The sequence below is a fragment of the Calliopsis andreniformis genome, chromosome 3 (assembly GCF_051401765.1).
Source record: "Calliopsis andreniformis isolate RMS-2024a chromosome 3, iyCalAndr_principal, whole genome shotgun sequence".
NCBI lineage: Eukaryota > Metazoa > Arthropoda > Insecta > Hymenoptera > Andrenidae > Calliopsis > Calliopsis andreniformis.
In genome coordinates, this window is record NC_135064.1 from 22,463,666 (window position 1) to 22,478,351 (window position 14,686).

The 14,686-nt window shown below is 37.9% G+C and overlaps 2 protein-coding genes across 4 annotated transcripts; one reads left to right on the forward strand and one right to left on the reverse strand.

Moving 5' to 3' along the window:
* Positions 1–2,111: 2,111 nt before the first annotated feature.
* Positions 2,112–6,210, reverse strand: LOC143177347 (uncharacterized). The gene is made up of 3 exons (XM_076375222.1): positions 6,059–6,210; positions 5,871–6,005; positions 2,112–5,759 (listed from the first exon to the last, which is right to left on the reverse strand). Exons 1-3 carry the CDS (start codon positions 6,208–6,210, stop codon positions 2,387–2,389), a joined length of 3,660 nt encoding a protein of 1,219 aa, XP_076231337.1. The 3' UTR covers positions 2,112–2,386.
* A 1,152-nt stretch (positions 6,211–7,362) lies between these two features.
* On the forward strand, positions 7,363–13,984 carry 7b2 (Secretogranin_V domain-containing protein 7B2). Of its 3 annotated transcripts, none has more exons than XM_076375709.1 (6): positions 7,363–8,661; positions 11,719–12,091; positions 12,632–12,723; positions 12,815–13,175; positions 13,585–13,772; positions 13,843–13,984. In XM_076375709.1, the coding sequence occupies exons 3-6, from the start codon at positions 12,652–12,654 to the stop codon at positions 13,912–13,914; spliced, it is 693 nt and encodes a 230-aa protein (XP_076231824.1). In that variant the 5' UTR covers positions 7,363–8,661; positions 11,719–12,091; positions 12,632–12,651; the 3' UTR covers positions 13,915–13,984. The 3 variants fall into 3 exon arrangements, with proteins under 3 accessions (XP_076231824.1, XP_076231822.1, XP_076231823.1); XM_076375707.1 differs by having other exon boundaries at positions 7,368–8,661; positions 12,625–12,723; XM_076375708.1 differs by lacking the exons at positions 7,363–8,661; positions 11,719–12,091 and adding an exon at positions 12,219–12,326 and having other exon boundaries at positions 12,625–12,723.
* The last annotated feature ends 702 nt before the right edge of the window (positions 13,985–14,686 follow it).

Genomic DNA, 14,686 nt, shown 5'->3' on the forward strand with positions numbered 1-14,686 from the left:
TTGGATGATTATGTTCTGAGAGGGGCGACCGTCGGGGGACACGGGGATGGATGCTGAGATCTAGGAGATTCGAGGAGCTTGGGGAGTGTTTGGGTTTGTTTCAGGGATGCCAGTGTAGTTTGGGGTGGTGCTCGGGAGGGATGATTCGTGAATAGATTTGTAGGGCAAGGTATGGTGTCGAGGGGGAGGGTGTATGGGGGGTGAAGGTTAATTTTTGGGAGGGTGGAGAATTTTGGGAGGGTTTTGCGAGTAGGAGAGAGAGGGTCCTGTGTGAAGTGTGTTTGTGGTTTTGTGAGGGACGCTGAGTGAGGTGGTATTGTATTATCGCTATTGGAATTGATAGGGTAGTGTGGGCCGTGTGGTCTTGTGGGGTAGTAAGCTTACTGTCTTGTGACCCGTATGTGGGTCAGGTTGATTCGAGGGATGGTTTTGTTGAATCTTTGGCAAGGGATATAAAATGGTGTATTTATAATTTATTTTATTCGCTTTTTTTTGTCGTTTGGTATTTTTAATGAGCTTGCTGAAATTGTAATGGTGTCCTGAATACAATGGTGAATTAGGGTACTTCTTGTCAACTGTGAAGGTGTTAAGCTTCGACTGAGAACGTCTGTTTTTACTGTCATTCATTATATTCAAGTCTTACTTCAATGTTATGTACTAATTACATTTAAAGTGGAGTATTCATAGTTACCTGTAGCGTGTAGTAGGTGACTTGCCAATGACCAAAAGACTTAGCAAGAATAATAGTAAAATTGTATTAAAAAATAAATAGTTTTACAGGAGAACCCCTAAAGTTGATTTCGTTTTCCAAAAAAAATTAATATTTATTATTTATTAATTATAATTTTGAATAAACAATAGATTACTACGTTTCAACTTTCACCAATAATTTGTATTAAATTTCAGTGAAACGATCGATACAATTAAGTCGCCTACGCTTGTGTTGAACTTTTCAAATTCCAAAGGTCATTCAATGGGTTACGATTAAAGGTCACGAAATATCAGTCATCGTAATTACCGAATTTAATGGGAATAGGTATTCCAATATAATGGACGATAATTAGTCAATGGTATCGATCAGGAATACAAAACTACTGGCTGACCCGAAACGGTCCAATTCTACTGTGCTCGTTTTTCACTTTCGTTACCACACATGTCCATTTCTACTGCAGTAGATTAAACACGGACAGACAAACTATACACATTCATTTTCGAAAATCCGTATTCTCTATATCACACTATCCACGCGAAAACTATTAAGATACATTATTTATAAATTAAATTAACTATTTGAAAATAGCTTTCGCTGTGGATTGATGGTTCCCAGTAAAACGATGAATTTTGTTAAACTTTTAGAATAAAGTAGTAGATCCAGATGAAACCTCTACAAAATCAAATTTTCATGTAATAGTTACATTCAAGATATTCAAACACTAATTTTTTTAAATCGAATACTTTCTTCAGAAGCAAGATAATTAGAAAAAAAGGAGGAAATATTTCATGATTCTAAATAAGTTAACACGTTAATATTTGAGAAATAGTTACTTAGTTACATCAAATAATTTATTATTCCACCAATTGTTATTAAAAATCTCTTATTTAAGTATTACTCAAATCTCTTTTCAATATCGAGAATTCAAAGAAACTCCCGAGAAATTGTCCCAGAGCGAACGAAGGAATGACAGCATCGAAAGGGATAAGAGGGGGGAATCAGGGATACAGGCGGCTCAAATCTTTCGCTAGCTGTTAGGAGCCGGCTTGCATTGTTACAAACACAGAGTAACTGGGATGGGCACCCTCTCCGGTGGTTGCCAGGAAATATCGATCTGACCAGAGGAATAGATGCTACTGCTCTCAATGGTTGCTCTACGATACTTTATCTCCTCTTCGGGGCTGGCAGACCTTAAATGACTATAATTTCAAAAAAATCATCCTGACAAAAAAGAAGAATAAATAATAATTTATTGAGTTTCCTTCACAGGAATTACTTTCTGAGAAAACTACTTAAAATAGAATTATCAAATTTTTCCTGAGAATACACAATATATTTATATACAATTACATAAAGAATTAAGAATCTACCAGAAATGAAAATTGACTCCATTTTTTTATAGCTTTTATTTGAAAAATTTTATTTCATTTTTTTTTTGTCGTACTATCATTTGTATAACAGTTGCTATTGTGTTTATTATTCCCAATTTACTACCTTGTACATAAATTGTTTAGGTTTCAAATGTTTAGGGCTGCTTAAAAAGTTATGGTACTTGTTCTAAAACCTAAAAATTGTTTTTTTGAGTCGATGAGTCTATCCTTCTTTACTCCTGGCCTTCGATAAACACATACCAAAAGCAATTTTAATATACATTATTCGGAGAATCAGTCTTCACTACTTAGAATTCGAGTTGATATTGCAAACCTCATCTGACCGTAGTCTCGTCACCAAAGAGTCTTTCACGCTACGACAGAGCGCAACATATTGCAACAATTTCAATCTAAAGTGAACATTCAGATTCTTTATACATTTCTCATAGCTATTTAATAAATTAGCAAGATCATTGCTTTCATCCTCCGCCAGCTCAAACAGGCGCTTCTCAAAGAACCTCAGTTCATGGGAACCCAAAGTTCCATCCTCAGAAAAAGTTCCATTTTTACCTTCGCAAGTTTTCAGTTTCCCGGAATTCTTTTTAGGCTTCCAGTTGGAACTCGAGTAAGACTCTCTTCCAAATTTGTCCCTCGAATTACAATATTCCTTCTCTCTATAGGACACCTTATCAAGATAAACGCTCCTCTCCATTTCTTTATCGCTAACTTTACCATCCCCAACGAGAAGCATCTTCGTGGAGCTAAACGTCGTGACGCTAGAACGTCTGTCTGTTCTTCCTCCATAGTTGCAATAAAATTCCTCCTTCCTCCCCACCTTATCTCTCATGCACTCCCCTTCTCCAGCGCTCCTTTGCCACTCCGTTGTCTTGGACGTTCGTTTCTGACCCAGGATCCTCGAGACATCGACACTCCTGATCCTTCTAAAGATCTCGCCCTTCATCATCCTTCGACATCGTTCCACGACACCATCCTCCAAACTATCCTTCTTTTTACTTGCAATTTTTCTTTCTGAGGAAGTCTCGCCATGGCCCACAACCCTGTCTCCATTTTTCTTAGTAAAGGGACACCTGTTCAAGCCACAAGGCTCTCGAGCGATTCGACTCTCGTTCAGCTTCCCACTGGAGACACTGATCAGGTACCTCTCGCTCCTCAGGTACGTCTTCGAGGTGCAGGTTCCTTGATCCTTTTCCAGCAGAAGTCGATGGAGCTTCTTGCGCAGCAGGTGTTTTATTTGATTCACAGAGGAATTGCAAAGATTATTGGAAACGATGGAGCTGACACGGTTCCTGTATCGAGATAACCTGGGGAAATGGCTCTTGCATTGAGTCTCGGAGGAAGCTTTGTCTCCTTGGAGATTCGTGGAACTTGGAGTCTTGTAGACTCTGAAACTTTCTTGGCGCAGTTTCGATTTCAGCGTCGATTGCTTCTGAGGCGATCTTTGAGTTATAGATGCGTTGTCACCGATGTGGAGGTCCTCTGAGAGGCTGTCCAGGTCCGTGGAAACCTTTGATCTTAGTTGCTCTGTTCGTAGTTTCGAGCTGGAGGCAAGGACTCTTTCTGGATAGCAATTTTGGTTCCTCAAATTGCAGGCACAATTGGGGGAACACTTTCCTGCGGGATATGCCTTCCAGGTTTGGGATAGGTCTACTCTGGCGGACCTAGCAAATTGATTGTGAAAGGATATTGGATTGTCAGTGATATGTGACGTGATTTTGCATTTAGAAGCCAAGGATGATGGAGTCTTGTCAGCTAACTGGGTGTCCACGTCTGTGCTCACGATCAAGGTGGACGTTTTGATGACTTCGAGACTGGGAGACTTAATGGATCTGCAAGTCGAGAGGGTTTCAGGTTCATTTGGTTCCTCGGAGTCAGAAAGGTCCTTGCCACAACATGAACACTTTGCGTCATCTGTTTCTGAGTAATCTGTGTTTTGAGTGCAGATCGAATCCAAGCTGAATTTTTCACTCTCCTCAGAGGGGGGTTTCTTTTTTTCTATATTGATCTTTGCCTCTCTTTGTGTCTCGTTTGTACCTGGAATGCTTCTTTCTTCTTCTTTGAATGTGATTTTGAGTCCTGTACTATCTCCTCTTTCCTCCAAAGTGCTGCTGGATTTCAAAATAGGTCTCTCTTTTCCTGAGAGATTTTTTTCCTGTGAAACTGTGCTTGGACCTTGCTGGACACTTATGGGAAGTCTACTGCTTTCTTTCGCCTCTGAGGTAATTTCTCTAGAGGAAATATTTTCTTTGAAATTAGAAAAGCCATCTGCTTTTTCTACTAAATTAGTCTTCTCCAAATTCACGTTCTCTGCCTTTTCGTCAACAGCCAAGGCATCCTTTATAGGACACTGCTTAGTGCGTTGCTTTGGTCTACAGGATTCTTTCGAAACACTTTCTCGTGGAGATACCATTTTTAGACTATCTGGAGAGCAGATACTCGTAGAATCACTAGATTCTCCTTTGCCCTTAGAATTCTCCAGCAATTGATTCTCAGATTCCTCCCCACCTCTTTGGATACTTTTCACCCCATCTTCATCACAAGAAGTCCCAGAGCTCTCGTTCCTCTGCGTCATGGAAATGGGGGATAACAAAAAGTTAACTTCTTTTTCCTCCTTCTTGGACCACATCAACTGGCCCTCATTGTGCTTCTTTGTCGAGGTCCTTTCTTCAAGCTCATCCTTAAACTGCACCATTTTCTTGGGCCTAGGTTTGTCCTCCAAAAGACTATCATTCGAACAAGGTGAATAAAAAGTAACACGTCGCCCTCGATCCTGGTTGTCCCGATCAACGAGGACTTCAGAATTTTTTGAAGACTTTTCCTTCTGAGTATTCGAGTTATCAGAGGTTTCTGTGCTTGCTTGAGACTTACTGCATCTGTTTATATTGCGATCAGAGGGTACACGAGTCAGGAACACTCGAAACGTGGGCATCCCTGGACGTCGAAGGTTCAGGTCGATGTGACTCGCTCGGATTTTGCAGTCCAACGAAGACTCCTTGATTTCTTTGTCGTTTAGTTGTTGGAGGATATTGTTTAAACATGAACAGGCGTTCTGAATGCTAGTTTTGAACCTCTTCATTTGGATCAAACAAGAATCTGATAGAGTTGGGTCTGCCTCAAATATTTGAACCATCAGGTGACTTGGGTTACATGGCACTGAGAATTTGGCTGCTTTTGTTGGTGTTAGGCTGCAGGTGCTGACTGATTTGTGGACAAAGACTTTCAGTTTGGAGCTCTTCTGAGTTGCAGTTGAATAATTGTTGCGCCGTGTCATGGTAGCACATGATTTCTGGAAGAGTTTTCTTCTGGGAGGGATTCTAGTATCTTGAGGGAGTTTTGTTACAGAATTTGATATGTTTTGGTTTAGTTTAAAGATGAATTCTATACTCTGCGAAGGAGTTTGTGGTTTTATTGGTTTCATGTCTTTGCAACAAGAATCGCAAATAAATGGCTTCGTGGATATATGGCAACAAGGTAGAGTTTCTTCCACATGTTTACAGCAACAAGAGTCACAAATGAAAGGTTTGATGGAGGTGTGGCAACAAGGTGAAGTTTCTTCCACGGTCGAGCCAACCTCTACTTCTAGGTCACTATATTGGTTTGCGTTTGGACAGCAGTAGACTCGTGAGTTAATTTTTGGAGATAGTTCAAGATTTGAGGTTCTGTAAAATTTTACAATTTTAGAATGAAGAACTGAAGAATTACAAAATAAAGTTAACTCGATAAATTAGAATAGATATTAAAAATAAGAAATAAAAATTTGAAGTAGGAACATTAAATATTTAGTGATCTTAAATGAACCACAATATGAACCATGAATGGTTCCATCAAAAAGAAAAAAATTTCTGAACAATAGAGTCCACTCGTGATCACTTAACCGGGGTATATGTACGTCCAGTTCCACTACACTTGATTCCAAGTCAAGTTTCATATACTAAACATACTATATGTATATACTTACACATAGTCTTGACACAACCAATAATCTTTCTCATTAATAAATCTCCAGACTTGTGAATCCTGTAATCCATTCTGCTCAACGTCCAAGGTTTCCTGGCCTGATTGCACTCCAGTGTCCCTATTATTTAAAAGAGTAGAGTTCATGAAATTCATTAGATTCTTTTAGACTAGACGATCACAGGCATACGTAATTATGTCCCTCCTGGCATTTGCATCCTTGGTATAGAATGCGTTCACGCAATCACCCCATGCCGTGACCATGTCGAGACACCTCTTCACACATGGAAGTCGTCTTGCATAACGAGAATTCGATTGGCAAGCGAAAGTCTCCAACCCAGAATGGATTCTATTCTCCAAACTGAATCCGAGAAATGGCCTAAATTTGTCGATGCATGGACGACAGTGGTCGAAACTGGAACCGCCATTATTGTTTGTGTAAGGTGTACTCTACAAGAGATAGAATAATATAAGAAAAGAATAATCACGGGAATTGTAAAAATTGTGAAGACCTACTATACATGTATAGAGGAAACGTGACTTTTAAGAAGGTACAATAAATTTTCATGTTCAATTATTCAGTGAAAATTCATAGAAAATTAATTTTCAATTTTTTTTTTAATTTGCTATCAGCTCTTTTGCAGCCGATGATTAAAATTTATAACTATAATCTTTAAAATAATGTGACATTACGTCGACAGCAACCAACGTTAGTATACCTACCATATTTAAAAGAAAAATATTAAGAATGCATTACTGTGGAATTCTTTAAGGAATAAACTAGTTAATTTATTATGAAAGGAATATTTATGGAGAAAATACTAACCCTAATAGAATCGTGAAACTTTCTTTTTTAAGTACATGCATACATTAGTTTGCGTTTTAGTGCAAATTTATTGCAGCTTCTTAAGGATCTTTTAAAGATCTAAATTAGCAATTATAATTCCCAGTTGCAAAGTTCAGGCTTAAAGGAGAGGTTAAGTCTAAAATTAATGGGTTTTTTCACGTTACCACGAGTGTTGGATTAACTTCAAATCGGGCATGCGAGAGTTCCTCAGTCATGTCCCTCTAGACAAGAACACGTATAGAAAATGTATTCTATTTCACATCATTTCGTGACCACAATTTCGACTTTCCTTTGACAGACATTCTGCATCGACCAAAATGTGGAAACTGACATCACCTAGAAATTTTTACACGAAGTTACCTCAATGTACATTTTCTCTTAATTTTTTTTAAAATAATACTAATCCAAACATTCATATAAAATTTCCACTTTTAGTAGATCACGAGTGGATCTATTCGGTGATCATTTAACGAGAGAAAATTGCAAATACTTTTACAATTGGTTGAACTTCTCGGTTAAACTGTTTTCTATGACATTATTTTCTGATAATTAGATCATGCTAATCAAAAAAATGATAATTCGATGCAATAAGTGTTCGTGGAAAGCAGGAACCAAATTATAGTGAAATTTTCGAAAGTTTCCAGTAAACTGAGCCCAGCGTTAGAACGAGCTAACGTGGTTAACTTGGAGCGTGGGTCGGATAACCAAAATTGAGGGTCCAGCAAATATGCTAATGTGTTTTAGAACGGGCGAGGGTCCTTTCAAAGGGGAGAAGCGTTGACGAGAAAAAGCAGGGGTGGCATTGTGAAAAAGAGCCGCACGAACGAGAGAAGAAGCTCCAAGAGTGGGCGGAGTAGATAAGAGTAAAGCGAGTATAATTACAATAAATAAGTTGTAAAAGTGAAGCAGATGGAAGTTAAGAAAGAAACAAGAAGAAAAACGACTACAGGTAGTTAAAAGCAGCAACCCAAGGCAGAGGAAGAGTAGACTCAAGAACGAAGGACGCTAATTAAAAGGAAACGGAAGAAGCAAAATTGAAGAACAAAAATAAAATCAAAAGCCCATAGTTGAGGTTAAATATATATTGAAGTAAAGTCAAAGATAAATGAGTTTCCTCTAGAAAAGAAAAAATAAGTAACAAAGCTACAAAAAAGAAATGAAACAACAAAAGAAGGAAAGCGAAATGAAAGAAATCTAATCCTAGGAAAAAAGGAGAAAAGAGAAATAAAGGAAAGAAGAAGAGTGACAAAAATAAAAAAGATCAAGAATAAAAAAGAAGAGAATAAAAAAGAAAGAACACCAGAAGAACGAAGATCAGCCATTTAAAAACCCACAAATTAAAGAAACTACTGCAAATCAACAGAACATTAAAAAGATAAAACATCAAACAAATACAAAGAAAAAGAAGAACGAAATGAAGACGAATCAATCCCAGAAAAAAGGAAAAAGACGAAAGAAAGGAAACGAGGGTGGCGAAAACAGGAACAGTGTTAAAACCGAAAACGAGCGGGGCTGGTGAAGAAGAAAAGACTCGGAGGACGCGAGAAGAACGAAGATCAGCGGTTTTAAGGTCCAGAGGGAGACAGAGCAGTCCATTCACACACAGTGGTTCCGCGGGGATCAATACTTGTGACGCCGAGACACAGCGTAACAACCCCACGCCACCTACGACTCGAAAATACCAACCGTCACGGTAGAAAAAGTTTCAGATTAATGCCGCAGACACGAGCAACCAGCGTGAAATTCGAAATGACAGAATGGTACGTAGTACCACCTGGGCTGGATTTCGGGATAAATAACTAATAACCCAATTATGGGGAGTAGAGAAAAGGAAATTGCGTGAACCGTGAAGCAACGTAATCCTGAGTGGAACAAGCGGACAGATAAATCGTGCGTGAATTTCCTGATCCGCGGGAACATGAAATTTCGTTGTGCAATGAAAATTGGGAATGGTAGGGAGTGGGATGAACGTGAAGGTTTAATTGTCTGGCATTTGTGGAACTTGAGTGACATTATACAATTAATTGTATAGTAGTTATAGGTAGGACCAGGTGATATAAAGAATGAGATTTGGGGAAATTTGGATATAAAAGTGGAATAGGGACTATCTGACAATGGATAGTTAAAGTAATTGGTACGATGAGTTATTACGTATGATTTATTCCTTGGAAATACTATTTTCCTTTTAATGGGTAAACAGTGCACTAGTAAATTAGAATAATTGGACACTTTGAAATTCAAGATCGCTTGGGCTGTAAATACTAAATAATTGCTTAAGATACATCACACGTAACTATAGCCTGAGATGAAATTGTATCTACCATTAAGCATTCGTTTATATAAGTTTCCAGTAGTCATTGACATGCCCACAGCTACCAGCCACTGGTTGCACGTGGACGATGGTTACCTCATTGCTGCTCTATCTCGCTTACCCCCAATGTCCCTAGTGGGAGACAATTCTTGATTTATTAAATATATCGTATTTTGCGTATTCTATCCCCTCGTGTCTTATTGTTATAAGACCGTAGAAACGAGGATTTCTCCGATTATATAAATTTGGAGTCAGCAGTTCCGTCCAGCCAAGGTCACTTCGGTTTGAAACAGCTATCACCCTCACTTTTTCAGGCTCTCCACGAGCCACGTGACAGATATAGTATACTGAGCCTTTTCCGCATGTATCTGTCACTTTAACGCGATCGTTGACTTTGTACCTCCATTTATCATTCGAGTTTTTCTCTTTAATTTCTGTAGCAGACTTTTCTGTACCTTTTTGTACACTTTGATAGACTCGTTTCAATATAATTAGTATATTTTGCATCTTCTAGAATGAAATAAAAGAGGAAAATATTTTTTTTTTAAGTACAGACAGTTGTCGCGGCATTTGCCTTCCAACAAAGGAACGTGGAGTATTTGGCTGATGAACGACCATTTATGAAGTGCATATTACGAAAGATGCATTTTATGTCTCTGACAAATGGCGAGACGTAATTTTATGTTCGTGAATGTACAGAGTATTAAGCAAATATTATGTCACAGTATAATCAGTCGAATTGCGTATGTTAATTAATTTATATAATAGAGGATTGCAATAGTGTTACTTCATACATGCAGATCTACTTGTTCTACGTTGTTAATTAATGTTTTATCGAAATAAATGAATTAAGAACAGCCAACGAAAGAGTTGCTTGCATACAACCATGATCTAATAAGGAGGCTACAATGTTCACTGGTAATGAGCAAGGGCAGCAATTCGATTTCGGGAATCAAGTTAGAAGCACGCAATGGAGGACAACTATTGATGGACGTTTATATACCATCGTAATGAGAGCGAGGGTCTTTTGATCTCTGACGTGGGATGCTGCCAACTTGTCCCCCTCCGATTTTGACGTACTTTTCCAGGATAGTATTACACAGACTCTTGTTCCATAAAATATTATATGGAGCAAGAACTTGGAACATTAATATTTGACGATCAATTAAAGAAGATAGAATTGGAAATAGTGATTTCAAAATCATTTCAGAATTGAAGTGTCGGAATAATAGTTTGCGTCATCCGATACGTAAAATTGTTATTAATTATATATGTGAAACCAAAATTATTGATAAGATTAATCTTTTAGCAAAAATATTCATATTTCATGAAAGAAAGTTACTTCGATTCGTGGATATCAGTAAGATGTGGATTAATTATGTGTGTAGTTGTTGTCTTGAAAGGCTATAAATACAGCTTGCAGGTGCTAATTCTTCAGTTGCCTCTGCGACTCTGAAGGGGACGGACCTCCCCAAGAGTCTTCAGAGGTATATACCCTATGGGTTCTCCTCTGACCCGACACATGAATCCCTAGTTCCTAGTTCCTAGTTCCATATGGTCTAGTACCCCCTTCCCACTTCTTAATACCTACTTCCTAGTATCTGCTCCCTTATTTTCTGTTACCTGTTTCTCACTTCCTAGTACCTACTTCTTCGTTCCTAGTCCCTACTCCATACATCCTAGTAGCGCACTTCCCACTTCCTAGTACCACGTCCCTATACTCTAATGCTTCCTCTCCAACTTCTACCCCATAATTCCTAGTACCTAGTCCTACTACACATTCTACAATCTCTTTTTTATCTCCCTAGTTCCTAATTCTTAATCCCAATTATCTGATTTCTACTACCTATTATCTAGTTCTTGCTCACTATTTCATTATCTTAACTTTCTATTTTTTACTCTCTAATACCTCGAACAACCTAGTAGTTAGAATCTTCACCTGTGATCCATAGACCTCAGTCCAGTTTTCTATTCTTTCTTTCCTAAAATTTATAAGACTAAAGTCGCTATCATTCTGCAGAAGCACAGCAGAATCGAAGGGGAATAAATTGGATGCTTCCCCCTATCAGCCCTCATAAAAGTCACCTACTCCATTTTGCGCTTTTGTCCTGCTATCGATGGCACTTGATGATAACATGCTCCTGCTGTCGGACACTGTCCACGATGTATGTACCTTTGCAAGTCACCTCCTATGAAACTCTGATGGAGATCACTTTCTAAATGAAATAGTGTACATAGGAAAATATTAACGATGATATCGAAGTCTAAGCAAGAAATTAATAGATGACTAAAATTATAATATAGTGGTGCAGTGGTGAGGTTTTAATAAATCTACTAACATATACATAAGCACTAGTAGACTTTGACTAGTAGGTCCATGTATCTATCTTCGTAACATTTCAACTCAAACTACTGACAATGAGTTACAATACCCAAAAATTACAACCTTCCTATACAAACACCAAAAACAGTTTCCCCCTCGCTAACCCAGAAACCAATTTTCCAGTAACGAGATGATCGTCGCTGGCAAACGAGCTCCACCGAAATCTGTCCGAAGCGGACAGACTCTCTCGAGCTCGGTACCCATTCTTAATCCCAGAAACGACGTCAGACGAGGCTGAAGTTCGTCCACAGAACGACCCTTTCGCGTAATACGCTCTTACAAATGTGGGTTGCGGGAGCGTGGGCGATGGGGCCGATGGAACGGGAGGGTAAAGCAGCGCGGAAAATACGGATCAATACTTCGATTCTGAACGAGAGCAGCGCCGCTTCCGGTAGCCAAACACGCGTGTGCGGGTGTACCTTAGGACCGTAGTGCCGATACCAGATCTCGTCGAGGATCTTCCATCGTTCCTCCTTTTTGGGATCTACTACTCTCGGTAAGTCTCGTGTCACTGCTGCATGTCGTGGGCGGACTAGTGTAACTCTGACCTTTCCGTTCTGAGAATCGCTGGAAACTAATGATAGCGTGAATCGTGGTTTCCTGATCGGGGGAACAATTGAGAGATTTTTGGAGCACAGATGGATTGTGTTGAAGTTCTCCGGTATTTTTAAAGTTGGAGTAAATACACCCCCACCAATTGGAAAAACGAGTATTAGGAGACTTGCTTGATTGTAAGAAATATTTGGGAATGTTGTGAGAGTATTAATGAATTTTGGTAAATTTTAAGTATTCTGTACTGCATTTAATTTGTAGAAAAGTTCATTTTATTAATCAGTAATGAAGAGTGTCATAATACTTTTGAGCAGGGGTGTATATTTAAATGAAATTTTGTTAACAATATTAAACAGAAAATGTATCAAAAATAAGACAGCATCAATCTGAGTTACATCTAGAATATTTGTACATCATATAAATAATACACGTATTTCATAAATCCTCGACGATTGAAATCAGACAACCTGTTGTCAGTTTACAGACACCCTTGCTGAAGAAACCATGTACTGGATCTCCTTTCTTCTAATGGCTGTTGCTGCCCAAGCAACAATGTATATGCCTCCCTCGATCAAGGTAAAAACAAAATCCTAAGCCTTGAAATTGAGATTCAGAATGAAAATGAAATTGTGTTTGAATGGATTCTATCACTCTTCATTTTTTGTAGGAGGAGCAATTTTTGACTGACGCTCTCCTCCGTGACTTGATCAGTCAGATGAACAATGAGTTCGTTGACGCTGCTGACTCGTATCTAGAATATCATGACAAAGCAAAGGAAATACCCATCGAGCTGCCCGCTGACTACGATGGCATTGACACTTTGAACCCTAATCCTAGTATTCGGGATCAGGAGTACTTGCAGCACAGTACTTTGTGGAGCCACCAACGCTTGAATAATAATATTAATAAGGGGCCTGAGAGGCAGAAAGTGAAGATAGGAAGTCTGAAGAATCTGAAGGAGGAGAAAGCTGAGAATGCTTTGCCTGCGTACTGCACGCCACCGAATCCTTGCCCTGTTGGATATAGTAGTAAGTGGCTACTATTGAATCTGCCAGAAAATGTCCAATTTTAAGTAAAATTAAAATGCAGAAATCAGACAGAATATTCTGGTAGTCCTACGAAATTAATGGCAAGAGACAAGATCCTAAATTACTATATTTTCTATAAGTCTAAAAGCAGGATAACAGTCTGAAGAATTTGTTTTCTTGGTCGCTATTTTTGTTATCTTTGTATCTTCTTTGCTACTAATGAGCAAGGCAAAACTTTAACATATTATTAACAGCAGAATCCCAATTTTCGATTTTTGGTTTGTATTCTCTTGCTTAAACTACCACTTCAATTCTAATTTCACTCCTAAGCCTACTGTATTCTGATCGCTTCTTTTACAATATATTGCATTTGTAAGAGATTGCCAATCTAATTACCTGCACCTTGCAGGTGAAAATAACTGCATCGTGGATTTCGAGAACACAGAGGAATTCAGTCGAGACTACCAAAGTTCACAGGACTGCATGTGCGACAAGGAGCACATGTTTAATTGTCCTGTTGACTCTAACAGCAATAGTCTACCAAGTGTGCGCATCCCGAATGCGAATTTCAATCAAATTGTGGATCAGTTTCAAGCGGTAAAATAAGCGATTGACTCTGTTTCCTGTAGATTAGAAAGATGAATTATTAATGCAGTATTTCTTTTAGGAAGAAAATCCATTCTTCCGTGGTGAAAAATTGCCGATTGCAGCTAAGAAAGGTATAAATGTCGTCTACTAAAATGTCTAACATATCCTAAAGAATTGTAGACATAAGCCACTAATATAACATTAAAGTATTTTATCTTCGATCCGTGTGTGTGCAAGTTAAAAATAAGATCGATGAAAAAGTTTATAATTGACAGATTTTAAAGATTTTACATAAATCAGAAATCGGGTTGCATATTTAAATATTTTAATATAACATCGTCTTTAATGCTGTTCAAATGATATTTTAAAATTGTTGTACAAAATTGTTGCACATAATTACATAACTAACTTTTTGACTGACGATTCAGTGAGAATTTAAATAAGAGAGATATTACTAATAGGAATTAAACTGATGTTCTTAAACTGATTTTAGTATTTATATCTTTGCATTTTATGTCTAGAAATAAAAAAAAAAGCTGTAAAAGTTACAGTCAGTCAAAGAGTAAAATGAGAGAATACCCTATAAATGTGTTATGTTTTTATAGACAATATATATTTCGTTACCAAGAGTTATTATAACTCTTAATTATAATTACCTAAGTGGTAAGAATCCTAATTAAAGGAATATTGTTGTTGATTTGCAAAACAGGAAATATGAAATAACGTTAGATGATTCAGTTATATAACATACACATACTTTTATGGCAACTTTCTTGATATCTTATCTCTTACTTAAACGATAAGAAACTATAAATGTTATGGATGTGCCACATTTATCTACTATATTTTTATTTTCATATAGTGACGCGATATCGACCACTATTTTTATCGTTTATGATATTAAAAAATACATATATTTTGAA